At 61.9% G+C, this 27,714-nt stretch overlaps 2 protein-coding genes across 4 annotated transcripts in view; one reads left to right on the top strand and one right to left on the bottom strand.

Moving 5' to 3' along the window:
* The first annotated feature begins 3,524 nt into the window (after positions 1-3,524).
* On the top strand, positions 3,525-17,485 carry DDX54 (DEAD-box helicase 54). 2 transcript variants are annotated; one of them, XM_089775174.1, is made up of 20 exons: positions 3,525-3,844; positions 6,749-6,878; positions 6,991-7,061; positions 7,436-7,624; positions 8,260-8,309; positions 8,929-8,970; positions 9,612-9,707; positions 10,260-10,381; positions 10,734-10,795; positions 12,343-12,474; positions 12,986-13,196; positions 13,590-13,724; positions 14,285-14,506; positions 14,694-14,767; positions 15,073-15,258; positions 15,427-15,554; positions 15,638-15,751; positions 15,917-16,021; positions 16,420-16,517; positions 16,738-17,485. In XM_089775174.1, exons 1-20 carry the CDS (start codon positions 3,587-3,589, stop codon positions 16,977-16,979), a joined length of 2,667 nt encoding a protein of 888 aa, XP_089631300.1. In that variant the 5' UTR covers positions 3,525-3,586; the 3' UTR covers positions 16,980-17,485. The 2 variants fall into 2 exon arrangements, with proteins under 2 accessions (XP_089631300.1, XP_075754048.2); XM_075897933.2 differs by having other exon boundaries at positions 6,752-6,878.
* Positions 17,486-20,499: 3,014 nt separating this feature from the next.
* Positions 20,500-27,714, bottom strand: part of CFAP73 (cilia and flagella associated protein 73) — a 14,013-nt gene continuing 6,798 nt past the window's right edge. Inside the window, exons 4-8 of one of the 2 annotated variants that reach the window (XM_075897937.2) lie at positions 24,386-24,586; positions 23,513-23,734; positions 22,478-22,636; positions 21,778-21,909; positions 20,500-21,070 (exon numbers count right to left, since the gene is read on the bottom strand). In XM_075897937.2, the coding sequence (XP_075754052.2) occupies positions 21,811-21,909; positions 22,478-22,636; positions 23,513-23,734; positions 24,386-24,586 (681 nt within the window). In that variant the 3' untranslated portion in view covers positions 20,500-21,070; positions 21,778-21,810. The remainder of the gene's footprint in view (positions 21,071-21,777; positions 21,910-22,477; positions 22,637-23,512; positions 23,735-24,385; positions 24,587-27,714) is intronic. The other variant, XM_089775175.1, reaches the window with a different exon arrangement.

A 27,714-nucleotide genomic window follows, 5' to 3' on the forward strand; every position in this document is an offset into this window, starting at 1 on the left:
GGGTCTTTGCGGTCCCAAAAAACCAGCCAGAGATTCTTGGTCAGTATCCCCTTTGGATCTTACCCACAAGATCACGCTGGGCCAGTCCTTTAGAATCTAAAATCGAAAGCGACAAAGAGTCCTGTGGCACCTTCTAGACTAACAGTTTGATTGGAGCATAAGCTTTCGTGGGCAAAGACCCACTTCGTCAGACGCATGCAAGATGAAAGTCTAGAAGGTGCCACAGGACTCCCTGTCGCTTTTGCAGCTCCACACTAAGACGGCTACCCCCTGATACTTCCAATCTACAGGGTTATTAATAAAAGAAAGAAAAAGTGGAGAGTGAGGGGGTTAAAGAAAATACATTACATGCACCAGTCACCCAGTTCTTGACGCAGGCTTTCAGCAGAGATGTTATAAGCTGCTAGCTTAAAAGTCTCTGGTGTGCAGCCTATGTCAGGATGGGTCAGCAATCCTTCCCGCTCTCTGTCCGTTGTAAGGCTGCATCTGGGATCAGTAGCAAGACTGAAGACAAGATGGGGTCCGCCTCATGGCACTTATATAGTTCTCCTGGCGTCCCCCATCCAGAGCAGGTCACACAGTCTCTGTTTCACATGCTGGCAGCCATTATGCCCTGACTGGTTTGCAGGTTTCTAGATGCCTTCCCCAGGTGTGTATTGGCACCTAGAGACCATTGTCCTTGGGGCCGTGCTAATCAGCATCATCATTCATGTGACAATCCTCCTTTACAACAGGCAGTCCAGGCCAGTATCAGCAGAGTCCATATTCCTAACTCCACACACAGATATCACACACGTACAGGCAGTCCCCGGGTTACGTACAAGATAGGGACTGTAGGTTTGTTCTTAAGTTGAATCTGTATGTAAGTTGGAACTGGTGTCAGCCGCTGCTGAAACTGATCAGTTTCAACCGCGGCTGAATCTGGACACCAGCTCTGACTTACATACAGATTCAACTTAAGAAACCCCAGGCATCCCCAAGTCAGCTGCTGCTGAAACTGATCAGCGGCTGATTCCAGGAAGCCCGGGGCAGAGCAACTCTGCCTCAGGCTTCCTGTAGTCAGCCGCTGGTCAGTTTCAGCAGCGGCTGACTTGGGGACGCCTGGGGCAGAGCAGCTGGGGTGCTGCTGGGTTGGTCCAGTAGCGCTGCTGCTCCTCGGTGCTACTGGAGCAACCCAGCTGCTCTGCCCCAGGCGTCCTGATTCAGCCACTGCTGAAACTGACCAGCAGCGGCTGAATCAGGACCTGGGGCAGAGCAGCTGGGGTGCTGCCGGGTTGGTCCGGAGTGGTGCTGCAGGACCAACCCGGCAGCCCCCAGCTGCTCTACCCCAGGGGTAGGCAAGAAAAGCCTGGTATGCTGGGGGGGGCACTAGCTGCACCCCGCCCCCAGCAGACCAGGGAGACGGGGGTGGCGGGACTGCCCAAGTCCTCCACGGCTTTGCTCCGTCTCTCTGGTCTGCTGACCTGGGAGAGACAGAGCAAAGCCACAGAGCACGCCCACAGCGGGACAGCCCGGGCGCGCTTGAGCTATCCCCCTGCGGGTGTGCTCCGCGGCTTTGCTCCCCGTCTCCCGACCAGCAGACCAGGGAGACGGGGAGCAGCTTTTCTCGCCCCGGAGGATGGGGGCAGCGGACCGTGGCGCATCTGGGCGTCCCGCCGCTCCCGTCCTCCGGGGCGGGAAAAGCCCCGTTCGTAACTGTGGATCCGACATAAGTCAGATCCGCGTCGCTCGGGGACTGCCTGTACATGAGGAGCAGACATAGATGGTTTCTACATGTTTGGTTAGTCTAGAAAGTGCTCCCAGACCCCTTGTTGTTTCTCTCTGTACCAGACTAACTCGGCTACCCCTGAAGCTCCTAGACACAGAGCCAGGACAACACAAGCTTTCATCTGACACCTCGCGTGGCCCCTTTCTACAGACTTTGGGGCAAACACCCGCCCCATGGGCGCAGCAGTACCGGGCTGCTCCTAGGACTGCCCCCCAGCACCAATACCCAACAATGGGTTCTGAGACCACCCCCTGCAGTGTTACCCCAAAGCAGTGCCTGGGATCTGCCCCAGCGCTACCCGAGAGCAGTGCCTGGGATCTGCCCCAGCGCTACCCGAGAGCAGTGCCTGGGATCTGCCCCAGCGCTACCCGAGAGCAGTGCCTGGGATCTGCCCCAGCGCTACCCGAGAGCAGTGCCTGGGATCTGCCCCAGCGCTACCCGAGAGCAGTGCCTGGGATCTGCCCCAGCGCTACCCGAGAGCAGTGCCTGGGATCTGCCCCAGCGCTACCCGAGAGCAGTGCCTGGGATCTGCCCCAGCGCTACCCGAGAGCAGTGCCTGGGATCTGCCCCAGCGCTACCCGAGAGCAGTGCCTGGGATCTGCCCCAGCGCTACCCGAGAGCAGTGCCTGGGATCTGCCCCAGCGCTACCCGAGAGCAGTGCCTGGGATCTGCCCCAGCGCTACCCGAGAGCAGTGCCTGGGATCTGCCCCAGCGCTACCCGAGAGCAGTGCCTGTGATCTGCCCCAGCGCTACCCGAGAGCAGTGCCTGGGATCTGCCCCAGCGCTACCCGAGAGCAGTGCCTGGGATCTGCCCCAGCGCTACCCGAGAGCAGTGCCGGGAACACCCCCCCCTGCAGCGGCGTCACCCGAGAGCGGCGCCAGAGACCCCCCCCCCCCCGCGGGACCCGAGGGCGGAGCCAGAGACCCCACCCCCCCCCCGGCGGGACGGCCCCCCCCCCCCCAGCGGGACCCGAGGGCGGAGCCAGAGACCCCCCCCCGCCCGCGGGACCCGAGGGCGGAGCCAGAGACCCCCCCCCCGCCCCGAGGGCCCCCCCCCCCCCCCCGCCCCCCCGCCCCCCCCCCGCGGGACCCGAGGGCGGAGCCAGAGCCCCCCCCCCCGCGGGATCCGAGGGCGGAGCCAGAGACCCCCCCCCGCGGGACCCGAGGGCGGAGCCAGAGCCCCCCCCCCCCGCGGGATCCGAGGGCGGAGCCAGAGCCCCCCCCCCCCCCGCGGGACCCGAGGGCGGAGCCAGAGCCCCCCCCCCCCCCGCGGGACCCGAGGGCGGAGCCAGAGCCCCCCCCCCCCCGCGGGACCCGAGGGCGGAGCCAGAGACCCCCCCCCGCGGGACCCGAGGGCGGAGCCAGAGCCCCCCCCCCCGCGGGACCCGAGGGCGGAGCCAGAGCCCCCCCCCCCAGCGGGACCCGAGGGCGGAGCCAGAGCCCCCCCCCCCCCAGCGGGACCCGAGGGCGGAGCCAGAGCCCCCCCCCCCCGCGGGACCCGAGGGCGGAGCCAGAGCCCCCCCCCCCAGCGGGACCCGAGGGCGGAGCCAGAGCCCCCCCCCCCCCAGCGGGACCCGAGGGCGGAGCCAGAGCCCCCCCCCCCCCGCGGGACCCGAGGGCGGAGCCAGAGCCCCCCCCCCCGCGGGACCCGAGGGCGGCGCCAGAGCCCCCCCCCCGGACCCGAGGCTGACACTAGCGGGACCCGGGGGGGGGGGAGCGATCTGCGCAGGCGCCTGGCTCGGGCCGCAGCACAGCATTGGTTCCGCACGCGCATGGAAGGAATTAGCAGGCCGCGGCTCTGCGCCTGCGCACTGAGTTATGCCCCGCGGGCCGCCGGACCGTCTGTCCCGGACGGGGGGATCTGGGCGGTCGCGAGAAGAGGGGCGGGGTCAGGAGGAGTCCTCTCTACTGTTGCCCCCCCGCAGCGGTTGCGGTGGTTCAGTCTTCCTCGCCGGTCCGCGAGACGGTGGGCGGGGCTACGTGACGCGTCGGAGGACACGTGGGGTCTCGCTTCCAGGTCCCGAGCCGGCTCTAGCCATGGGCGCGCGGCGCCGTTTGCAGCCTGCGGGCCGCTCGGTGAGCGGGGGGCCCGGGTGGAGGCGGGGGGCCCCGGAGCGAGGGGGGGGGGGGGGGGGGGGGCGGGGTGGAGGCGGGGGGGGGCCCGGAGCGAGGGGGGGGGGGGGGGGCGGGGTGGAGGCGGGGGGCCCGGAGCGGGGGGGGGGCGGGGTGGAGGCGGGGGGCCCGGAGCGGGGGGGGGGCGGGGTGGAGGCGGGGGGCCCCGGAGCGAGGGGGGGGCGGGGTGGAGGCGGGGGGCCCCGGAGCGAGGGGGGGCAGGGTGAAGGCGGGGGGCCCCGGAGCGAGGGGGGGCGGGGTGGAGGCGGGGGGCCCCGGAGCGAGGGGGGGGGGCAGGGTGGAGGCGGGGGGCCCCGGAGCGAGGGGGGAGCGGGGGTGGAGGCGGGGGGCCCCGGAGCGAGGGGGGGGCGGGGTGGAGGCGGGGGGCCCCGGAGCGAGGGGGGGGCAGGGTGAAGGCGGGGGGCCCCGGAGCGAGGGGGGCAGGGTGAAGGCGGGGGGCCCCGGAGCGGGGGGGGGGCAGGCGGGGGGGCGAGGGGGGGGGCCGGAGCGAGGGGGGCGGGGTGGAGGCGGGGGGCCCCGGAGCGAGGGGGGGCGGGGTGGAGGCGGGGGGGCCCCGGAGCGAGGGGGGGCGGGGTGGAGGCGGGGGGCCCCGGAGCGAGGGGGGGGGGGGCGGGGTGGAGGCGGGGGGCCCCGGAGCGAGGGGGGGGGGCGGGGTGGAGGCGGGGGGCCCCGGAGCGAGGGGGGGGCGGGGTGGAGGCGGGGGGCCCCGGAGCGAGGGGGGGCGGGGTGGAGGCGGGGGGGCCCCGGAGCGAGGGGGGCGGGGGGGGCAGCGGGGTGGAGGCGGGGTGGAGGCGGGGGGGGCCCCGGAGCGGGGTGGAGGGGGGTGGAGGCGGGGGGGAGGAGGGGGGGGGCGGGGTGGGGCGGGGGGCCCCGGAGCGGGGGGGGGCGGGGGGAAGGGGGGGGGGTGGAGGCGGGGTGGAGGCGGGGGGCCCCGGAGCGAGGGGGGGGCGGGGGGCCCCGAGGAGGGGGGGCGGGGGGGGGGGGGGCGGGGGTGGAGGGGGGGGGCCCCGGAGCGAGGGGGGGGGGGCGGGGTGGAGGCGGGGGGCCCCGGAGCGGGGGGGGGCGGGGTGGAGGCGGGGGGGGCCCGGAGCGAGGGGGGCGGGGTGGAGGCGGGGGGCCCGGAGCGAGGGGGGGGGGCGGGGTGGAGGCGGGGGGCCCCGGAGCGAGGGGGGGGGGCGGGGTGGAGGCGGGGGGGCCCCGGAGCGAGGGGGGGCGGGGGGCCCCGGAGCGAGGGGGGGGCGGGGTGAAGGCGGGGGGCCCCGGAGCGAGGGGGGGGGCGGGGTGGAGGCGGGGGGGCCCCGGAGCGAGGGGGGGCAGGGTGGACCCCGGAGCGGGGTGGAGGCGGGGGGCCCCGGAGCGGGGTGGAGGCGGGGGGCCCCGGAGCGAGGGGGGCAGGGTGGAGGCGGGGGGCCCCGGAGCGAGGGGGGGCGGGGTGGAGGCGGGGGGCCCCGGAGCGAGGGGGGGGCAGGGTGAAGGCGGGGGGCCCCGGAGCGAGGGGGGGGCCGGGGTGGAGGCGGGGGGCCCCGGAGCGAGGGGGGGGGCAGGGTGGAGGCGGGGGGCCCCGGAGCGAGGGGGGGGGCAGGGTGGAGGGGGGGGGCCCCGGAGCGAGGGGGGGGCAGGGTGGAGGCGGGGGGCCCCGGAGCGAGGGGGGGGGCAGGGTGGAGGCGGGGGCCCCGGAGCGAGGGGGAGCAGGGTGGAGGCGGGGGGCCCCGGAGCGAGGGGGGGGGCAGGGTGGAGGCGGGGGGCCCCGGAGCGAGGGGGGGGCGGGGTGGAGGCGGGGGGCCCCGGAGCGAGGGGGGGGGGCAGGGTGGAGGCGGGGGGCCCCGGAGCGAGGGGGGGGGCAGGGTGGAGGCGGGGGGCCCCGGAGCGAGGGGGGGGGCAGGGTGAAGGCGGGGGGCCCCGGAGCGAGGGGGGGGCAGGGTGGAGGCGGGGGCCCCGGAGCGAGAGGGGAGCAGGGTGGAGGCGGGGGGCCCCGGAGCGAGGGGGGGGCAGGGTGGAGGCGGGGGGCCCCGGAGCGAGGGGGGGGCGGGGTGGAGGCGGGGGGCCCCGGAGCGGGGGGGGGCGGGGTGGAGGCGGGGGGCCCGGAGCGGGGGGGGGGGAGCAGGGTGGAGGCGGGGGGCCCCGGAGCGAGGGGGGGGCGGGGTGGAGGCGGGGGGCCCGGAGCGAGGGGGGGGGGGGCAGGGTGGAGGCGGGGGGCCCCGGAGCGAGGGGGGGGCAGGGTGGAGGCGGGGGGCCCCGGAGCGAGGGGGGGGCAGGGTGGAGGCGGGGGGCCCCGGAGCGAGGGGGAGCAGGGTGGAGGCGGGGGGCCCCGGAGCGAGGGGGGGGCAGGGTGGAGGCGGGGGGCCCCGGAGCGAGGGGGGGGCGGGGTGGAGGCGGGGGGCCCCGGAGCGAGGGGGGGGGCAGGGTGGAGGCGGGGGGCCCCGGAGCGAGGGGGGGGGCAGGGTGGAGGCGGGGGGCCCCGGAGCGAGGGGGGGGCAGGGTGGAGGCGGGGGGCCCCGGAGCGAGGGGGGGGCAGGGTGGAGGCGGGGGCCCCGGAGCGAGAGGGAAGCAGGGTGGAGGCGGGGGGCCCCGGAGCGAGGGGGGGCGGGGTGGAGGCGGGGGGCCCCGGAGCGAGGGGGGGCGGGGTGGAGGCGGGGGGCCCCGGAGCGAGGGGGGGGGGGGAGGCGGGGCCCGGAGCGGGGGGGGGGAGCAGGGTGGAGGCGGTGGGCCCCGGAGCGAGGGGGGGCGGGGCTATGTCTGTCCCTCCGTGGGCGCGGGGGCCCAGAGAGCCCCGGGGCTGTGGGGCGACCCGGGCTGCAGGCCCACGCCTGTGACGTGCCTTTGCTCTCCGCACCTTGCGATCCCCAGCAGGCCTGTGCCCAGCCCTTGCCAGCCTTCCCGGCGCCCGAGTGCCCCTCTGACGTGGAGCCGGACACCAGGGAGATGGTTCGGGTGCAGAATAGAAAGAAGAAAAAGTCTGGAGGCTTCCAATCTATGGGTGAGTGGCCAGTGGAGACAATCTTGCGAGACTTGCTCCAAGGGGCTTGGCAACGCTGCCCCTTTTCTGCAAGGCCGTTTCACATCCTGATCCCATTCACCTTCTCCTGCAGGCTTGAGTTATCCCGTGTTTAAAGGGGTTATGAAGAAAGGCTACAAAGTGCCAACACCAATCCAGCGAAAGGTAGGAGGCTCCACTGCATGCAGTGTCATTCTTACGGGGGGGGGGTTGGTAAAGCCATGGGGGGATCTCCGGAGGTGACTTCTGGAATGCTTTGTGGGGTTGAGGTGAAAGAGAAATCTCACTGTGCTGGCAAGTCTTTACTAACACTGGCTCTAGCTAGAGGTGGCTAGCACCCCTGTACCTAAGCTGTAGGTTTTAATGCTGTCCACGAACTTCAGTCTCTCCAGCTCCTCCCCCTCAAATGTTGCTAGGTTCCAAAAAGATTCAGATGTTTATGTGGATTACAATAGCATCCCTGGATAGCCCAGAGCATGAGGAGCACAGATTAAGAATCTTCCACCTGGATTGGAGCAGCATCTGTTCTTGTCTTGCAGGCCATCCCTGTGATCCTGGATGGGAAAGACGTGGTGGCCATGGCAAGGACAGGCAGTGGGAAAACAGCTTGTTTCCTCATCCCCATGTTTGAGAAGCTGAAGGTGCACAGTGCCCAGACAGGGGCACGAGCCCTCGTCCTGTCGCCAACCCGTGAGCTCGCCTTGCAGACGATGAAATTCACAAAGGAGGTAGGGACTGGGGGACGCAGCACCAGCTGTTCAAAAAGACATTAGGACTGGAGTAGCTAGGAGCTTTCTCAGAGGTGGGACTTGAGCACATGGTACACTGAACTTGTGATATGGAGAGGTGCTGCAGGACAGCCATTGCTAAAGGACTGTTTCTTGTATGACATGACTAGCCTGTGGAACTCATTGCCACAAGCTCTCATTGAAGCTAAAAATGTAGCAGAGATCCAGAAAGATGCGGATGTTTCTGTGTTGATTATGAGAACATCTGTGGATACTCCAGTGATGGATCCAGAATAAGACTGTGAAGAGAATAGAACTAGATGTGAAAAAAAATAAATGAGGGAGAACTCATCAGACTTCATCACATAAGCCACTAGGTTGGGGGTAAGGCAGGAAATGTGCCCGAAGGCAGGTTATTCCATACTGGTCCGCTAGGGTTAGAGATGGAGGCAGGTTGTAGCAACCTGATCCAAAGGCTTAGCAATATCAGCAGGGTGTGCATTCCTCCCGAGGCAGCTACGCCCCTTGCGCTGGGGTAGCCCTGACAGTTGAGGTGAAGCGTCTTTTGGTTGGGGACAAGAGGAGTGGGGAACTGGAGGCAATTGGGACTGACAATCCTGTTTCTTCTCCTGCAGCTGAGCAGGTTCACAGGCCTGAAGACTGCGTTGATTCTGGGAGGAGACAGGTAAGCCCATGGCAGTCCAGCAAGTGGCCATCCCACCGGACCCAGCTGCAGCTTATTGAAAACTGAAATGCTTGTGGATATTTTGTCAATGTGTTTTTCCCCAGAATAGGTCAGTTTCAGTGACACTCTGGAACTATTGGCTCGCTTAGTGTCCAGATGGATATTGGTCTGGCTCAGTGACGCTGCAGTGGGTAGAAACATCACAGCTGGGTCTGGAGCGGGATTGCCAGGGCTGGGCCCTTCAGACAGTTCTGTTCATTTTAAATTCTTTTCTTAAAGTGTCTTGGCCCCTGTCGGCCTGTCCCCAGTATCGGGACCTAGTCCCAGCTGCTTGCGTGCACGCGGCAGATGGCTTGCACCGGGCTCAGAGGATTTCAGAAACAGGGCGCAGAGGAAGGGCCTCATTGGGCAGCGTGCTGCTCTCTAGCCAGCCTGTTCCTGGCAAGCTGGGCTCAGGCATCCGCATGCTCAGAAATCAGCCTGGGGCAGGTGGGGCTTGGCAAAGCGCATGGGGCTCAGGTCTGCTGCTGGGCGGGTGGAGTCCTGTGCTGTCATAGCCTGCAGTATTGCTCCCATGCCTGCCCTTCTTACCAGCACCTCATGTCTGTCTCTCCTCTAGGATGGAAGACCAGTTTGCAGCTCTGCACGAGAACCCTGATATGTAAGTCTGACTGCCCGGGGCAGAGACTTGTGCTCTCCACGTGGATTGGGGGCAGGAGGTCACAGCATGGGGCCTTGTGGGTGGATTTTTTCCTTTTTCTTGGAAGTGTTGAGACCTGGAGGATGTATCCCACCCAGTTCATTCTCCAGGACTGCCCTGGGGCGACTTTGGTTAGGCTGCTGTGACTTTCTCTCACTGTGTTGTGGTAGCATCAGGAGCTCTTGCCAGAGAGCAGAGCCCTGTCCTCTGGGCACGGCGCATGCAGAACAAGCGCTCAGGTGCTGCATGCCTTGCACTCATGGTACAAATGGGGAGTGATTGCTCCGATGCCGATGGAGTCACAGCCTGGTAACCCTCTGCTTAGCCTCTGCTTCAATAAGCATCCAGACTAGCACCCATTGGTACCTCTGAGAGCATCTTCCTGTGTATACCCTGGAGGGGAGGGGAGGCGCACAGCCTGGCGATGGGGCTTCCTGGGCTGGACCTGTCACCTGATGGCCCGTGGCCTGGGCAGGCAAGGTGGATGGGAGGAAGCGGTGGCTTGTCCTGTATTGTCACTAGCTGTAGAGAGATCGCTGCAGTTTTCACGACACTCCAGCAGGACAAGTGGGTGTGGTGGCAGCTGGTATCTGTCATTCCAGAGTCATTGGCACCCCCGGGCGCCTGATGCACGTGATGGTGGAAATGAACCTGAAGCTGCACAGCGTGGAATACGTGGTGTTTGATGAAGCTGACAGGTCAGTTCCTGACATTGCAGTAGCCGGGAGTTCACTGTGGTGCGCTTGTCAGCCCCTCTGCCCCTGGAGCTCCCAGGATACCCCTCCGTCAGCCAAGTGGGGGGCGATGGTGCTTGCTGTGGCTGCATCCCATGGACGCCTGTTGGAAAGGAGCACAGGTGGGAGGGTGGATTCTCAGCTCTGGCAGGCTCCATGTGCCTGATGGGTGAGGTGCGAGGCCAGAGAGGAAGCACAAACCAGGCCAAGCATCTTGGGAGAGCAGCCAGCTGGTGAGGTGATGCCTTGGCTGTTGCTTCTGGGCAAGATCTTCCGCGTGCAGGGGCCAGCGCCAGGGCTGGCATGTGGGCTTTTAGCGCTGGGCAAAGAGAAGCTCCTTAGTGTTGAATTTAAGGGCTCATCCTGGGAGGCAGCAGCTTGCCCCTGCATATTGGGGTGAGTGGCCCCGTGCAAGCACCCCAGTGCTTTCCGGATGGTGGGGTCCCAACTGTGGCAGTGGGGTGACTTGCTGGGTGGTGTGGCTGCTGACCGTGGCATTGTTGGCTTCCTCCGCAGGCTCTTTGAGATGGGGTTTGCAGAGCAGCTGCAGGAGATCATCGCCCGGCTCCCCGAGGGCCGCCAGACCCTGCTTTTCTCTGCCACGCTCCCCAAGCTGCTTGTGGAGTTTGCTCGGGCTGGTAAGGAACAGCCCCATGCAGGGAAGGGGAGGTAACAAGCGGAATGGCTGTAGCTATGATGACCTGCCCTTCTAGGGCAGGGGAAGGGTTCCCCACCTGCTCTGCCCTATTGGCCGAGGACCAGGTGGATCCGTGCTGCCTGTGCCTCTTCAGTTCAGAGCACTTTGCCCGTGCCGCTTGGCAAGCGAATGCCAGTGCTTGTGAAAGCTGGCAGCTGGCTGCACGCAGGGCTGGCCTGCGCTGGCAGATCTCCCCCCAACTTGCAGCACCCCTAAAAACGAGTCTGCTGCCACACCTGACAGCCTGCGGCCCTTCCCCTTGTGCCAGCTCACGCTCCCCGCCTCGCTCACAGGTCTCACGGAGCCAGTCTTGATCCGGTTGGACGTGGACACAAAGCTCAGTGAACAGCTCAAGGTGAGGCTCGCTTGGCGTTCGCGCGGGCTGGGACCTGTCCAGCGTGTAGGGCGAATGAGCTAGCAGGAGGTGGATGCTTGGACGGGCGACGAGGGAGCAGTATGCAAATTTTGCCCAAGCAGGGAGGCCACAGCTAGCAAGAGACGTGGAGGGGAACGAAGGGTTTCTAGAGGTATCTTAGCAGAAGGCTGAGGAAGGTGTAGGACCCTTGTGGAATGGGCGAGGCAGCCTGACACCATGTGGGAAAAGCTGGAGAAGTCAGTACTTTGTGCCCTGGTCTCCACAGACAAGATCTGCTCCCAGGCGGCTGCGTTGGGCGGCGCAGTGTGGGGACAGAACAGGTGAAGGACTGTTGAGAGAAGCTGGGTGTACTCAAGTCCAGGGCTCAAATCGAAGGCATCTGAGGGTGCTGAGGGAGTTGGCTGATGTGACTGCAGAGCTGTTGGCCGTTATCTTTGAAAATCCCCGGGACTCGGGAGAGGTCCTGGGTGATTGGAAAAAGCGAATGTTGTGCCCATCCCTTAAAGAGAGAGAGAAGGCGAATCCGGGGAACAGACCAGCCAGCCTCCTCTCAGTCCCTGGAAAAGTCCTGGAGCAGGAATGGAATCCTCAAGGAATCCAGTCTGAAACACTTGCAGCTGACCAGGAACTGTCCACAGGGATTCCCCAAGGGCGAGTCCTGCCTGGCCACTTCTGTGTCTGGGGAGATGGGGAAAGTGTTCGATGCCAGACCTTTGGCTGCGGCCTCCCATAGGACTCTGGCCAGCAAGTTCAGGAAGTATGGCTTGGATGGATGGTGGATAGAAAGCAGGCGAGATTGGTGGACTCAACAGCTGGTCCAGGAGGCAGCCAGTATAAGCGGAGTGTTCCAGGGTCCTTCCTGGGGCCTCTTGTTCAAAATCTCCATTCGTGCTCTGGCGGAGGGGATGGGCTGCACCCTCAGCGAGTTTGCGGTGGGGGGAAGCGGTAGATACACTGGAGGATGGGGTAGGATCATGGCGTACTGGGCTGCCTTAGGAGGAGCATTGTCGCCAGTTGTAGGGAAGTGACTATTCACCTCTGTTTGGCACTGGGGAGGCCACAGCTGGAGTTTTGCATCCATTTCTGGGGCTCCCGCTATGGACAGGAGGAGGACACGTTGGCCAGAGCCCAGCGGAAAGCAAACATGATTCGGGGCTGGAGCGCGTGAGCTGCGAGGGGAGGCTGAGGGACTGGGCAGAAGAGCGGAGCGAGGGGGCATTTGATCGCAGCCTGCAGCTCCCAGAAGGGGGTTCCAGAGAGGCTGTTCTCGGGGGCAGATGGCAGAGCAGAGCGAGGAGCAACGGGCTCCAGTCCCCATCTCTAGAGGTTCACGCCCTGGCTGGGATGACTGTTGGGGCTGGGCCTGCTTTGAGCAAGTAGTTGGACTGCGTGGCCTGAAGTTTCTTCCAGCCCTTGGATTGTGTGCAGCACCGCCTGCATTGTTAGCCCCATCACGCCTGCCTTGGGTAGCTTCCAGGGGGCTCCTACACTGCCCTGCCCTACCCTACCCCTCTCTCTGCTGACAGACGGCCTTCTTCCACGTGCGTCCGGATGACAAGCCGGCCGTGCTGCTGCACCTGCTGAGGAACGTAGTGAGGCCTCAGGACCAGACGCTTGTCTTCGTGGCCACCAAGCACCACGTGGAGTACCTCAAGGAGGCAAGGCGGGGAGCCAGTGTGCCGGCTGGAGCTCTGGGAGGGCGATGGGGGACACAGTGCTGAGACCAAAGCAGAGGGGGGCTCTGACCAAACCCTGTGGGAAAAGACGGAGCTGGCGGTGCTGCTCTCCCTTCAGCAGGGGTGTGGTGGCGCTGGTCCTGCCCCTTCCTTAGCCCCGTGGCTGCAGCCGGCCACGGGCAGACCTAGCACCCGGCTAGTTGCGCTCCTGCTGCGTAGGCTCCAGGAGAGCTCTAGGGGTCTGCGTGGGATCGGAGATGAGCCCAGGTTTCCTTCCCGAGGGCTCCTGCCTGACTCCAGGATGCTGCTCGTCAGCAGAGCCCCGTGTCGCCGGGAGGAGGCTGGTGGGCGGGTCCAGCCTTTGTATGGGAGGGGAGCAGCCGCTCGATGGAATCTCTCCTCCCTTCTGCTGTCTGCCTTGGCTCTGCCTTTTCTTGTCCCCTCTCCCGCTGGGGGCTGGGCAGTGAGCCCTGCTCTACCCTCCTCTCTCCAGTTGCTGACAGCTCAGGGCGTGAGCTGTGCCCATGTCTACAGCTCCCTGGACCAGGCAGCCCGGAAAATCAACATCGCCAAGTTTGTGCAGGGCCAGTGCGCGGTGCTGATCGTCACTGACGTGGCTGCCCGCGGCATCGACATCCCCATGCTGGACAATGTCATCAACTATAGCTTTCCTGCCAAGGCCAAGCTGTTCCTGCACCGCGTCGGTGGGTGTCTGGGAGAGCGGGGGGGCACAGCCTGCCGTCCTGCTCCCATCGATCTGCCCCTCCCGCCCTGGCCACGGCTGCGCCAGGCTGCCAAAGGCCACAGGGGAGGGAAGCCGTCCCTCTGCTGCCTGGCCTCCCTGCTGTCTGGGCAGGGCTGGGCCCTGTGCAGCACTTTGGGTGGGAGGGGAACAGGAACATCTATCTGTAGGGCTAGGACTAGAGTCGCCATCTGCAGCGGGCATGGCAGCCTAACACCAGCCCTTCTCTGAGCAGCAGCTTGGCTCCTTGGCCTCAGTCCCTGCCTGCAGCCAGAGCAGGCACAGCAGTCGTGCCCCGCGGGCTCTGCAGCCACGGAGGTAGCGCGGTGCTAGCGTGCCTTGCTTTCCCTCCCAGGCCGCGTGGCCCGCGCCGGCCGCAGTGGGACAGCCTACTCCCTGGTGGCACCGGATGAGACCGCCTATGTCTTTGACTTGCACCTGTTCCTGGGGCGCCCGCTCACCCTTGCCAGCCCCCACGAGAAACCCTCAGGTAAGGGCCCAGAGGTGCCGTTGGGGCTGTCACTCAGCATCCCTGCTGGGGTTGGGCCTCACACAGGCAGAGTGGCCCCATGGCTCCCGGAGCCCTGGGTCTGTCAGGGTCATGGCTCGCTGCCCGGGCTGGGGTGAGGAAGCATCTTGTGTGTCTGTGCTGGGGGCTCTGGCAGTGACCCTGAGCTCCCCTGCAAGGCAGAATGTGCTCACGGGAGGGGGACTCACTGTTCCCCGGCCTTGCTCACTGCGTCCCTCAGCGCTGATGTACCCTGGCTCAGGGCGGTGACTGCAGCTTCCTCCCACTGGACCTCTCCCTCTGTGTCCCCAGGACCCCAGGTGCTGTGCCCATGCTGCTGTCCAGTCTGGAATGGCTCTTCGGAGGGGCAGTGGGCAGGCTGGGGTGTGGGAATGCCCTGGGCCAGTCCCAGCCCAGACCCCCATAGCAGACTGCTGCTGAGGCCCTGCACTGGCTGCGAGCCGTGGCCAGGTGGGATGGGCTGAGGTGTGGGCCCCGTGGGCAGAGGCTATGGGTTCCCAGCCCCTTGTGTCCCACTGCAGACAGGGACGGGGTGCTTGGCAGAGTCCCCCAGAGCGTGGTCGATGACGAGGAGTGTCTGCTACTCGCTGAGCGCGAGCGCTCGCTGGACCTGCAGAGCCTGCACCGGGTGTCGGAAAACGCGCACAAGCAGTACCTCAACTCCCGGCCTGGCCCCTCGCCGGCGTCCGTCAAGAGGGTGAAGGAGCTGGACTTCTCCCTGCTGGGCATCCATCCACTTTTCAGTGAGTGCCTGGCTCTGTCTGCTGCCTCCGGGGCTGGCGGGGCCCCCGGCGGCGCCCGCGCTGGGCTCGCGGGGCGGGGTGGGGCCGCTGGCGGGAGCAGGGACTGTCCCACAGCCCTGGGAGGCTGGGCCTGGGGAGAATGCACATGGGGGTGCTGGGCGCTCACTGCTCGTGTCCTGGCTCGCAGGCTTGTGCTTCGAGGGGGAGGAGCTGGAGAGACTGAAGTTCGTGGACAGCATTAAAACCTACAGGTCCAAAGCCGTGAGTACAGGCCTGGGCCCTACCTCGCGGGGACCGAGCGGCCAGCAGTGCTGCCTCATGGCAGCGCCCGTGACCCCGCCAGGGTGCCCTGAGGTGCTGTGCCTGAGCTCGGTGGGGGAAGGCTGTGCCCTATGGGTGCTGCCCCTCCGCTGAGATGCAGCTGCAAGGGAGCTGGGGCTCGGCGCTCTCAGGTCTGGGAAGACCCCTCCCTGCTGCCTCCCTTTCGCCCTTGGGCTCCAAGCGGAGCCCCAGGAGGGCGGGGGAGGGCCCTGGGCAAGCAGCGCTCACGGCTTCTCTCGGACCAGACCATCTTTGAGATCAACGCCACCAGCAAGACCCTGGCCAGCAACGTGATGCGCGCCAAGCGGAGCCGCGACCGCAGCCTCGTCACCAAGTACCGGAGGGAGCAGCAAGAGAGGCGGGCTGGGGCTGCGCTGCGAGGCCGGGACCCAGCAGCTCCCGCCCCTGCAGAGGAGGAAGGAGACCTCTGGGTATGGCCTTCGGGCGCCAGGACTGTGCGGACGTGGGCATTGCCAGCCTGCGGACCACGTCTGCACCAGGGCCTGCCTGAGGTCCATGGGGCAGTCAGAGTCTGTGCTGGGATGGGGGCTGGGCCTCTGCTGGCTAAGTGGCCCTTCTCTCTGGCGTGCGTGTCCCAGGAGGGGTTTGCCTCTGTGGTGGGCAGGAAGCGGAAGCGGCAGCAGCAGGGAGAGGCCGCCGCGAAGAAGCCGCGGGACGAGGAGTTCTACATCCCATACCAGCCCAAGGACTTGGAGAGCGAGCGGGGGTGAGCCACTTCGCCAGCTGCAGGACCCCTGCGTCTCCCTGCTCCCCAGACCTGTCTGACCTCTGCCTTTCCCCCACGTGCAGGCTGAGCGTCGGTGGAGAGAGCAGCGCCTTCGAGCAGCAGGCTTCTGGCGCCGTGCTCGACCTGCTGGGGGACGAGACCCACAGCATGAACAAGAGCACACAGCTGCTCCGCTGGTAAGTTCCTGGCCTGGCGCCCCTCGCCCGCGGCACTAGTGCCTCTTGGGGCTGGGGCATTGTTACTTGTGACCCGGGGGCTGGAGGGAGGAGTGCTCAGTCTCCTGGGTGGGGCTGAGCTAAGCCAGCGAGCCCCATTCCACCCTGCTGCCCTGCCCCATGCAGGGACCGCAAGAAGAAGCGGTTTGTGAGCAAAACTGGCCAAGAGGAGAAGAAGAAAATCTGCACCGAGAGTGGCAGGCGCATCAGTGGCTCTTACAAGAAAAACCTGTATCCTTCCTGCCTTGAGAGGGGGCGCGGGTGTCCAGCTGTGCCCAAGGGGCTCTTGCCCTCTGCCCTCCCAGCGCTTCCTGAGCGCAGGGCCCTGCGGTGACGGCACAGGGCGCGTGTCTGCGTGGCAGGGAGCTGTGTTCAGCAGCAAGGGGCTGAGCGCTTCTGTGGCTGCTTGGCAACGGAGGCCGGCCCATTGCGCTACTGGCCGCTGCTGAGCCTTGCAGCTGGTGATCCCACTGCTCGGGGCTTGGCCTGCCAAGGGGCAAACCAGGGCAGAGAGCGCGCGACTGCCAGCCCAGCCCTCGGGGCCCTCTTCCTCAAAAGGCTGGGGGAGCTGGGGCGTTCAGGCGAGCAGACATTGTGGAGGCTTAGCCCCCCTTAGCTCGCCGTCCCAGCTACGAGAACTGGAAGAAGAAATACAAAGTGGAGGAGCGGGACTCTGAGGAAGAGGTGGCGAGTGAGCCAAGAGGTGGGATGCACCGCAGGAGCAGAGGTGAGTGCCTAGGATCAGGGCCACGGCCGGTCCCGGGGGTGGAGACCTGAGGGGTGGCTGATATGCAGGTCAGTGTTGCTGTTTTCGCCACAGGGCTGCGCTCTGTGGCGTGGATCTCGAGCTCAGTCTCCGCCTGGCCCCCTGGCCTTGGGGCGGGTGTGGGGACTGAGCAGTGGGAGAATGCCTGCAGAGGGCTCTGAGTAACTTGCTCCCCCCCCAGGAGGCCAGCGGCTGCCCCGCACCCCAGAAAAGCATGGCCCCCAGCAGGGAAAGGGGCGGTCCGAGCTGAAGAGCAAGCAGCAGATCCTGAAGCAGAGGAAGAGGGTGGCCAAGCAGAACTTTCTGCAGAAGGGCGGCCTGAGGCAGCTGAAAGCCAAGAACCGGCAGCGGGTGCAGGACCTACGCAGGGCAGCGTTCGGCCGTGGCACTGCCAAGAAGGGGAAAATGAGGAAGAGGATGTAAAAGCTGGAGTGTGGGAGGGCCGCAGGCCCGACCTGAGCAAGGGGCTGATGGTGAGCCACTGCCCTCTCAGACTCACTCATCTGGGCAGGGGACATTAAATGATGCTCTGGTTGTTTTTCAGTTTGTTGGATGTTGTGACGTAGTGGGGGTACCTGGCTGGTTTCTATGCTGCTGGCTCTGGGGGAACCCCCACTGGCTGCCGTGGGTACCACGACCCAGCAAAACAGGATGAGTCACTATGCAAACCAGTGGCCAGACACCCCCCATGGAGAGGAACAAAGGAAGGTGGAATGCTGCCCTGGCTGGGGGGCAGGGCTGGAAGTTAGTGAGTGGGTGGCTGGCTGTCGGAGGGCATGGAGGAGACAGCCTAGGGAGAGGAGCTGGAGTTTTAGGGGCCCAGTCTCCCCCATCTCAAGGGGGCCTGAGGCATCCTAGCCCAGTTCCTGTAACCAGATTACATCTGTGCTGCGCTGTGCTGGAGGAGCAATAAACCACCCTCAATTCCACTGGCTGGTACAGTCTGTTTGTGCCATTTCGGGGTGCAGGAGACAGGGAACCCCCAACGTGCCGTCACAGATGTTTGTCCCAAGTGAGCCCAGAGGCAGGGGGAACTGGAGGGAGCTGCTGGCTTTTGGGGGAGGGGGAGGACTGCCTTTCTCTTTAATCAGTGCCTCCTGGAAGTCCCCAGCCAAGATATATGGGAAGGCATAGTGAGAAAGCAATGAGTTGGGTCTCCAGCCTGCCAGGCCAGTGCTTCCACTGCCTCTCAGGAGCCCTTGCTGCTGGGAACGCAGAAGCGGCTCCGGTAGCTGACCACGGCTTGTGGCGTTGCTGGAGGTGAGAACAGGCGCCCAGGGGGCGGGCGGAGTGCAGAAGCGGCTCTGGTAGCTGACCACGGCTTGTGGCGTTGCTGGAGGTGAGAACAGGCGCCCAGGGGGCGAGAGGTGAGAACAGGCGCCCAGGCGGCGGGCGGAACGCAGAAGCGGCTCCGGTAGCTGACCACGGCTTGTGGCGTTGCTGGAGGTGAGAACAGGCGCCCAGGGGGCGGGAGGTGAGAACAGGCGCCCATTATCCCTTTGTTAATGATTCCTCACATCCTGTTTGCTTTTTTGCTTTTTTGACTGCCCCTGTACACTGCGTGGACGTCTTCAGAGAACGATCCACAATGACTCAAAGGTCTTTTTCCTGATTAGTTGTAGCTACATTAGCCCCCATCATACTGTACGTATAGTTGGGGTTATTTTTTCCAATGTGCATTACTTTACATTTATCCACATTACATTTCATTTGCTATTTTGTTGCCCAATCACTTAGTTTGGTGAGATCTTTTTGAAGTTCTTCACAGTCTGCTTCGGTCTTAACTATCTTGAGCACTTTAGTATTGTCTGCAAATTTTGCCACCTCAGTTTACCCCTTTTTCCAGATCATTTATGAATAAGTTGAATAGGATTGGTCCTAGGACTGACCCTTGGGGGACACCACTAGTTACCTCTCTCCATTCTGACAATTTACCATTTATTCCTACCCTTTGTTTCCTGTCTTTTAACAGTTCTCAGTCCATGAAAGGACCTTCCCTCTTATCCCATGGCAACTTAATTTACTTAAGAGCCGTTGGTGAAGGACCTTGTCAAAGGCTTTCTGGAAATCTAAGTACACTATGTCTACTCGATTCCCCCTTGTCCATGTTTGTTTGACCCCTTCAAAGAACTCTAATAGATCAGTAAGACAGGATTTCCCTTTACAGAAACCATGTTGACTTTTGCCCAACAAATTATGTTCTTCTATGTGTCTGACAATTTTATTCTTTACTATAGTTTCAACTAATTTGCCCGGTACCAATGTTAGACTTACTGGTCTGTAATTGCTGGGATCGCCTCTAGAGCCCTTTTTAAATATTGGTGTTACATTAGCTATCTTCCAGTCATTGGGTACAGAAGCTGATTTAAAGGATAGGCTACAAACCATAGTTAATAGTTTCTCAATTTCACATTTGAGTTTTCAGAACTCTTGGGTGAATGCCATTCGGCCCTAGTGACTTGTCACTGTTAAGTTTATCAGTTTGTTCCAAAACCTCCTCCAATGGCACCTCAATTTGGAACAATTCCTCAGATGTCACCTACAAAGGACGGGTCAGGTTTGGGAATCTCCCTAACATCCTCAGCCATGAAGACTGAAGCAAAGATTTTATTTAGTTTCTCCGCAATGACTTTATTGTCTTTAAGTGTCCTTTTGTATCTTGATCATCCAAGGGCCCCACTGGCTATTTAGCCGGCTTCCTACTTCTGATGTACTTAAACATTTTATTACCTTTTGAGTTTTGGGCTTGCTGTTCTTCAAACTCCCTTTTGGCTTTTCTTATTACCTTTTTACACTTACTTTGGCAGTGTTTATGCTTCTTTCTATTTTCCTCACTAGGATTTGACTTCCACTTTTAAAAAGATACCTTTTTATCTTTCTGCTTCTTTTACATGGTTAAGCCTTGGTGTCTCTTTTTTAGTTTTTTTACTGCCTTTTTTAATTTGGGGTAAACATTTAAGTTGAGCCTCTATTATGGTGCCTTTGAAGAGTGTCCGTGCAGCTTGCAGGGATTTTACTTTAGTCCCTGTGCCTTTTAATTTCTGTTTAACTAACCTCCTCGTTTTTGCACAGTTCCCCATTTTGAAATTAAATGCCACAGTGTTGGGCTGCTGAGGGGTTCTTCCCAGCATAGGAATGTTGAATGTTGTTATATTATGGTCACTATTTCCCAGTGGTCCTGTTATAGTTACCCCTTGGACCAGATCCTGCGCTCCACTCAGGACTACATCGAGAATTACTTCTCCCCTTGTGGATTCCTGTACCAGCTGCTCCAAGAAGCAGACGTTTAAGGTATTGAGAGATTTTTCTCTCTGCATTTCCTCCTGAGGTAACGTGTTGCTGATCCGAGCTGCCACGTGACCTTTGATGGCAGCAGTAGCAGGGTACCATGCCAGTTTAGTTCCCTGTTGCCTGTTCCACCATTCCTTCCCAATTCCGTCAGCTGTGTGTGAGGCAGAAAGAAAAGCCAATGCTACAAGCAGGGACCTGGGTTACATCACCATCCCAATCAGCTGAGTCGGTGAATACATGATCACACAGCCCACCATGCCCCCAAGGCTGAGAACCTGCCCAGATGCTTTCCGCGGCACAGCAGGGAGTGTTTGTCTCCTGAACTCCATCTAGGGAGTTCTGCGTACATAAAAAGATGGCAGATCTCCCAAAGGCAAATGAATAAAGGTGCAATGGGTAGCAAATAGAGCAGTTAGAGAGAGATATTTCAGTCCCGTGCAAGAGGCGGCATGTGGGATCCCTGAGCCACTCGTGTGCAGGGAGAACACTTGAGTTTTAAATGTTTCCTGGGTCCCCTCTGCCGTTCTGTCCTGCTAAGGCCTGGGGGGCAGTATGCAGGACACACATTGTGAGCAGAGCAGGATTTGCTTTTAAAAGTTGTCTTGCCTTTTTTTCAGCCTAAATTGAACTAAGCTTTGTATCACAGCCAATGTAACTAACGGACTGTGCTTTTTTATTCCACTGAACAATTATTTCTCTGGGCTTTCGATCTCCTTGCTGTGCATGCAGTGCAGATACAACAGCCACTGAGCTCAGGGCATATCTGGCTGGAGAAACCCACCCAGTCTAGCTTGATGAGCCCCGCTGTTGTGAGTGCATGCAGTCAGTTTGCATTTTGGAGTGTTGTTTCATTAAATCCAGGCCCTGAAGAAGTAACCTCTTCTCCAGGGTCAGGCACCTGCTACTTAACACCTGCATTGCTCAAGGAGGGAGTCAAGCACTTGCTCTAGAGGGGCTGTGCCTGGTCTTACTGAAGAAGGTTGGAAGACTCCAGACCTCGGGTGCTTGGTGCAGCAGAAGGCAGAACTGATAACTGGCAATAGCGGAGGAGCAGAGATTTCTGTCCCAGGCACGTCAGCAGAGTTTGGATACTTGGGGCTGTCCAGGTGACGAGGAATGTTGTCTACAGAAGTTGAGAGCATCCGCAAAGGCTGCAGGTGCCATTACGCGGCGGGGCAGCTGCTGTGACGGGTCTGGTTGCTGTTGGCGCAAGGCCATGGAGCCTGGAACAGAAAACAAATGGGTGCTGTAGCACAGGGGAAGCTGCTGCCAGTTCTGCTGTCGTACTGCTATTGGGCTTACCTAGCTTAAGTCTTGACTACCCTACGCCCACTCCAGGGCTGGACATGGCTAGGCTTGGGTCTGGTGTGCAGGGTGAGGGGAGACCCAGACTTTAGGGCCAGGTACACAAGCATGGTACCTGGCTAGGTTACCACCTTAGTTTATAAGGTGCTGCAGGACTCCTCGGCATTTACAAGCATGGTTAGCGCTCCTCAGGCTCGGCCTGGATCTTGGCTCTGTGGCCTGAACCCTACAGCCCGCTAGTGCCCCTTGGCCCAGTTCAGTTCCCCGGCGTTTCACTGCAGACACTGGCTCCCAGTCCTGGAGGCTTTCCCCACTGTGGATTTGGGGGGACTCGCCGAGCCTTTTACTGGCTCTAATGGATGCTTAGGGTGGTGGCACCCTCCCCAGCCACTGGCCACATTGGCAAGTCTTGGTGGGGAAATGCTGCATTCATTCCTGCCTGGCTCAGGCTTTCTGGGCTGGTGCAGGGTAAACTCCTTGGGGCAGGAATTGTAGGTGACGGGGGGAATAGGGAGTCAGTGCTACAATGGGGCTTGGTCCCCTGGAAATCAGCTGTTGTAATGCAGTGTCCAGGGGCAGAGGATGTAAAGCAACTGCCCAAAGCCAGCCCCTGCAGCCAACTCACAGCAGGGGCTGAGCGGGGAGGCTGCTGCAGGGCTTAGCTGGTGGCAGCCGGCGAGGGCTGGCTGGCAGATGCAGGCTCCCCTTTGCGGAGGTCAGCAAGGATGTCAGCCAGGTCGAGCAGGCAGAGCTGGACCTGATGGAGGCAGAGCAAGGTTCTTTGGAAAGGCCTCACCTGGATCCCGCCTCACTCATGTAGTGCAGGGGGCCAGGGTTCCTGCGGGGGAGATGCCCAAACTCAGGGCTTCCCCAGGGCCAGACGAATGGGAACCGGAGCTAGTCGGTGTGAGCTGGCTGGGGCATAGAGGTGGGGGAAGCAGGGGACTGAGGTGCTTACCTGACAGCTTCTGGGGTGGGGGGAGACAAGTGACCAGCTAATGGGAGGGGTGGGGGGAAAGCCTTGGCAAGCGCAGAACTGCCCATGCAGGGGCCCTAGCGCTGGGCCGGGGGGGGGTGAGCTTCACCGGCCAGCCAAAGGGCCGCCACAGGTCCCCAGCCCTGCTTTAAAGGGGAAATCCCAGTTCCTCCAGTGCAAGAGCAGGCTGCTATAATAAAAGGGCCCCCCCCGGCATAATGGCCTCAGGTACAGGAACCTGTCCTGCCGCGGGAGGGGCACGAGAGGGAGTACTGGCTCCTGCGGGGCCAGCCTAGGCGTGTTCCGGGGCCCGGAGCGAGCCCTCGCAGCGGGGGGCTGCCCCACTGACCACGTCAAGCTGGGTTTCCGTGTCCTCCAGGGGGACGTTCACCGGCAGCTTCATCTGCTTCAGCGCCAGCTGGAAGAGGTTCAGGGTGGCCATCCTGATCTGCCCCAGCTGCAGGGTCTTCCTGGCAGCCGTGCTCTGGATCTCGGCCCACTTGGATTCCTGCAGGGGGTGGGAGTGCAGGGCTAGGGGTGCCCCCCGGCTTCCTGTCCTGGCCACACACTTCTCCAGACTGTGCAGGAGGGCCCTTGGCTCCCTTCCTGGAGCGGTGGCACCTGCCCAGCCATCTCCGTGCACCAGGGCTGGGATGAGGCACCTGCCTTGGGCGAGTGGATTGATGGCTGGTGCAGCTTGGAGGCCTGGCTGAAGTGCGAGTCCTTGTCCCTGGCCATGCCTGCTCCCTCGGCACCCTGCTCGCTAGAGCAGGAGTTACCAGCATGTGGCTGGGGCGAGTCTGGCGTCCTCCATCAGGGACTGGGCCCAGGTCACTCAGCCCTCTCCAGCCTCGCTGCCACGTTCTGTGGGGGGCAGGAGCGGTTCCACACGGCCTCCCCACCCGCGGTGTGTGGCTGGGGAAGGGTGGCGCCTCTCTAGCTCAGGGTGGGGCAATGCGGTGCAGGTTGAAACTCACACCATGGCTGTTGCAGGACCAGAGAGATCTGGCGGAGGGCTGGTGCCTGGGAGCCCTGTGGGAGCCTGAGGCATGGCGGCAGGGGGGCTGCCCAGCAAGGTGTGGGGGGACGGACCAGAAATGACCTTCCCTGGTCTGGCCAAATCCCTCCTCCAGGTCCCGAGGGGAGGGTGCTGGGCCAGGGAGGTCCAACCTGTAGGTGCAGCAAGGGCCCATCCCGGTGGCGGGTGAGGGTCACGGAAGAGGACTGAGGCCCCTGCCGCTTGGCCACGTGTCCTCACCCCAAAAGGCTGAAGGAGCCTCTAGAGAACTTCCCAGACCCCAGCTTCACAGGGCCGGTGGAGCATCCGACCGGGCCTGCACCCCTCTGCCCCGGCAGACTGGAGCGCTACATGCTCCCCACTCACCCACTGGTGCACCTTGGCCCGGGCCTGCTCCCGCTGGGCCTGCAGCACAGCTAGCTGGTTGTTGAGCTGCATGACCTTGCTGCGGCTCTGCTCCAGGTACTGCTGCAGCTGGGCACGTGCCTCCTCCATCGCCTCCCGGCCCCCCTGGTCCCGCTGCAGCAGGGCTGCGCGGGTGGCAGCCAGGGTCCTGGCATGGCTGATCAGCGCCCGCGTCTCCTGAAACTGAGCCGGGATGCGGGGAGGGGTGCTCATCAGTACAGAGCAGGCCTGCAGCCTGGGGACCGGTTCTTTAGGGGTCAGCAGGGCTGTCATGCTGCCAGCTTCTCCACTGCAGACCAGGGGCCTGCCTGCCCCCTCCCCCTTGTGATCCTTCCTTCCCTGCCAGCCCCACCTCCAACCACTGCTGCACCGGCATCTCCTCCAGCAGCTCTGGGTGCAGTGGCCAGGTCCCCGTGGGTCATCAGGGTCTGAGCCAGAACCTGCTGCATCCCCCTTGCAGAGAGTGGCTGGGAGGTGCCTGGAGGGGCCAGGCACTTGTTGGGGCTCCGGCAGAGGGCCAGGGCGGCGGGGAGGCGGGAGTGACGGATGCCGTGGCCCTGGGGGGGTCGAGGGAGATGGGAGCTGTGGCCCAGGACTTGGCAGCAGTGATCCAGGGGAGGCGGGTGTGGGAGCCTAGGAGAGGGAGTTCCTGCACTTCTCAGTGGGGGAGGGATGGAGCATGGGCAGGCGGTGCCCAGCACTGGGAGTGGCAATAGCTGAGGATGGGTCAGTGCAGAGCTGGGCAGGGCTCAGGTAAGAATTGGACAATGGGAGCGTTGGCAGAGGGCCCCCCACCGGACCCACCCCCAGCATCTCCCTGCAGAATCCCCCCACCTGCTCTGTCTTCTCCAGCACCCCCTGGAGATAGCTCTGGAAGACAGCATGGGCTTCCAGGCACCGCTGCAGCCTGTTCCTCTCCCGAAGCAGCTGGATCACCTCCTGGCGTAACTGCAAGGCCTCCACGTTCTTCTGCGCCACCTGCTCCCGTTGCTCCTTCGCCTTGTGCAGTGCCCGGCTGCGCTTTGAATCGTTCTCCTGCCACCCACAACACAGGTAACCCAGTAACACCAGAGCACCACCACACCAAGCCTGCAGGAGCTGCTGGCAGGTGGGTTACAACCTCGACTCGTGACAGTGTGGCTGCTGCACTGGCTCCCCACTGCTCATACGCCCTGTCTGTGTGTATGGCAGGGAATCAGCCATGGGCAGGGCTCCAAATGCACTGGAGTCTGGAACCAAGACGTGTAGCTGAGAGCAGAGCCCAAACTGGACCCTGGTAGCTGCAGGCTCTGTGGCCAAGGTCAGTGGTAGTGCCTGGATTTGCAGAGAGGAAATTCAGAGAAAATGTGGACATGGCAGACGTGCTAAGGACTATTGTTTCGGTTGGACACCTAACATTGCGAGTGCCAGGGAAAATGGGCGGGGTAAGAGGCGAACCTAGGAGAAGTTAAACGTTTCTTAGACACGTTGGATGTCTTCAAGTCACCAGGGCCTGATGAAATCCATCCTAGAACGCTAAAGGAACCAACTGAAGAGACATCTGAGCCATTAGCAAGTCTCTGTAAAGTGAGGGCAGGTGGGAAAGATTGCAGACCGATAGAAAAGGGCAAATCTAGTGCCAATCAGTAAGAAAGGGAAAAGACCAGGCAGCTTAATTTTAGTTTTTCAGTAACCTCAGAAAGAGAATGGAGCAAATAATGAAGCAATCAATTTGCAAACATCTAGAAGATAATAAGGTGATAACTAGCAGCACGGAAATAAAGAACAACTCACATCAAACCAAGCTAATAGCTTTGGCAGGGTAACAAGCTTTGTGGATGGGAGGAAGCAGTAGATGTGGCCTATCTCAACTTTAATAAGGCATTTGGTACTGTCTCACATGGTCTTCTCATAAACAAACTAGGGAAATCCAACCTAGTGGAACTGCTCTATGGTGTGTGTATAACTGGTTAGAGATTGGTCCCAGAGAGGGGTTCCTGGTGGTTCACCGTCAAGCTGGAAGGGCATATCGAGCAGGATCCTGCTGGGATCAGTTCTAGGTCCAGTCTTGTTCACACAGGGACACACTTATAAAGTCTGTGGATGATCCAAAGCTGGGAGGGGTTGCCAGGGCTTCGCAGGAGAAGGTCATAAGTCAAACTGATCCAGACCAACTGGAGAAAGGGTCTGAGGTCAATGGGATGAAATGCAAGAAGGACAAATGCAAAGTGCTCCACTTAGGGAGGAAGGAACAATCAGTTGCACACAAACAAAATGGGAAATGACAGGCTAGGGAAGAGCAGTGGGGAAAGGAATCTGAGGGTTATAGTGGACCACAAGCTAATGTGAGTTCATGCTTTAACTGTTGCAACTGGCCCCGTCCCATGTAATTCTGGGATGTATCACCAACAGCATTGTGAGCAAGACACGAGGAAGCATTCCCTTATTCCGCTCTGCACTGGTTAGGCCTCAGCTGAAGTCTTGTGTCCAGTTCTGGGCCCCACATTTCAGGAAAGATGTGGAGAACTTGGCGGAGGTCCAGAGAAGAGCAACAAAAATGACTAAAGATATAGAAAACATGAGCTATGAGGGAAGATTTAAAAAACTGATTTTGAGAGGAATAAGGGATCTTCCGGAAAAGGCTTTATTTTCCAAAAGATCCCGTCTAGACTGGCGCTTTTCTCCGGCAAAGCCCAGAGCCGGAAAAAAGCAGCAGCCATGTTCATGCAAATGCTGCGAGGGATATTTAAATCCCCGCGGCATTTGCAATTCCGAAGTGTCTCATTAGCATCCCTTTTCCATAAAAGGGTGCCAATGTAGACACAGCGGCTGTGTCTACACTGGGCCACTTATTCCGGAAAATCAGCCGCTTTTCCGGAATAAGCTGTGAGCTGTCTACACTGGCCCTTGAATTTCCGGAAAAGCAACGACGCTCTACTGTACAAAATCAGCCGCTATTCCGGAAAAACTATTCTGCTCCCGCTCGGGCATAAGTCCTTATTCCGGAACACTGTTCCGGAAAAGGGCCAGTGTAGACAGCCCAGTAGTCTTTTCCGGAAAAAAGCCCCGATCGCGAAAATGGCGATCGGGGCTCTTTTCTGGAAAAGTGCGTCTACACTGGCCACAGACGCTTTTCCGGAAAAAGGGCTTTTCCGGAAAAGCAGCCTGCCAATGTAGACGCTCCTTTTCCGGAAAAACTGAAAATGGAATAGTATTCCGTTTTAAGCAGTTCCGGAAATTCATGCCAGTGTAGACACAGCCAGCCTGTATGTTTAGTCTGGAAAAGAGAAGACAAAGGGGACATACTTGAAAAATATTATCTAAAAGGGTGTTACAAGGAGGGGGGAGAAAAATGGTTCTTGGCCTCTGAGGACAGGACAGGGAGCAAGGGGCTTAAACTGCAGTGAGGGAGGTTTAGGTTGGACATTAGGCAAAAGTTTCTGCCAGTCAAGGTGGTGAAGCACTGGAATGAATTACCGCGGGAGGCTGTGGAATCTCCCCCCTGAGAAATATTGAAGAGCAGGTTGGACAGACACCTGTCAGGGCCCGTCTGATAATACTCAGTCCTGCAATGAGTGCAGGACCTAGGATTCTGTGACCCAGTGGAAGTGGGTCTGGCCCAGACCTGCTCTGCAGTCTAGTTTTGCAAGAGCACAACCCGTGCCTCCTCCCTCCTGCCCCACCCAACCATTAGGCTCTTCTGCTGGCCCTGGCATAGGTGTGGGAAGTAGGGGTGCAGGAGATGCTGCAGCACCCCTACGCTCAGGGGCGGACTGGCCCGGCGGGATACTGGGAATTTTCTGGTGGGTCGTCGGCCAAAGGGCCGGCTGGCAGCTGCTGGAGGAGGGGGATAAACCCGGCAAACTGCTCCTGGGAGCGGCTGCCAGAGTTCTGGCTCTGCACATCCTTTCTCCCCCCCACATCTCCCCACTCCAGAGGTGTAGCGAACCGGGGGGGCAGTTGCCCCTGCCCCCCAGACACCACTCTAGGGGGGGCACCGGGCTGGGGTGGGACCAGAGAGCCACGCTGCTCTTGGGTCCGGGAGCTGCCGGCTGGCTGAGCGGCTCTCTCCAAACTGCAGCTGAAGCAGCCAGCTGGGCGGGAGGAGCAATGGTTTTCAAGGTATGTTCTTTCGGTGCTTGGCGGGGGGGTGCTCCCCCGGCCACTGGGGGTGCCTTGCCCTG

Source organism: Pelodiscus sinensis, chromosome Z (genome assembly GCF_052426305.1).
Source record: "Pelodiscus sinensis isolate ZL-2025 chromosome Z, ASM5242630v1, whole genome shotgun sequence".
Taxonomy (NCBI): Eukaryota; Metazoa; Chordata; order Testudines; family Trionychidae; genus Pelodiscus; species Pelodiscus sinensis.

Bases quoted from the DNA above. Each gene is read 5' to 3' on its own strand.
- DDX54 (XM_089775174.1), top strand. From the start codon at position 3,587: ATGCCCCGCGGGCCGCCGGACCGTCTGTCCCGGACGGGGGGATCTGGG. The intron at 6,879-6,990 runs GTGAGTGGCCAG...CTTCTCCTGCAG, and splicing joins TGGAGGCTTCCAATCTATGG to GCTTGAGTTATCCCGTGTTT. The intron at 9,708-10,259 runs GTCAGTTCCTGA...CTTCCTCCGCAG, and splicing joins GTGTTTGATGAAGCTGACAG to GCTCTTTGAGATGGGGTTTG.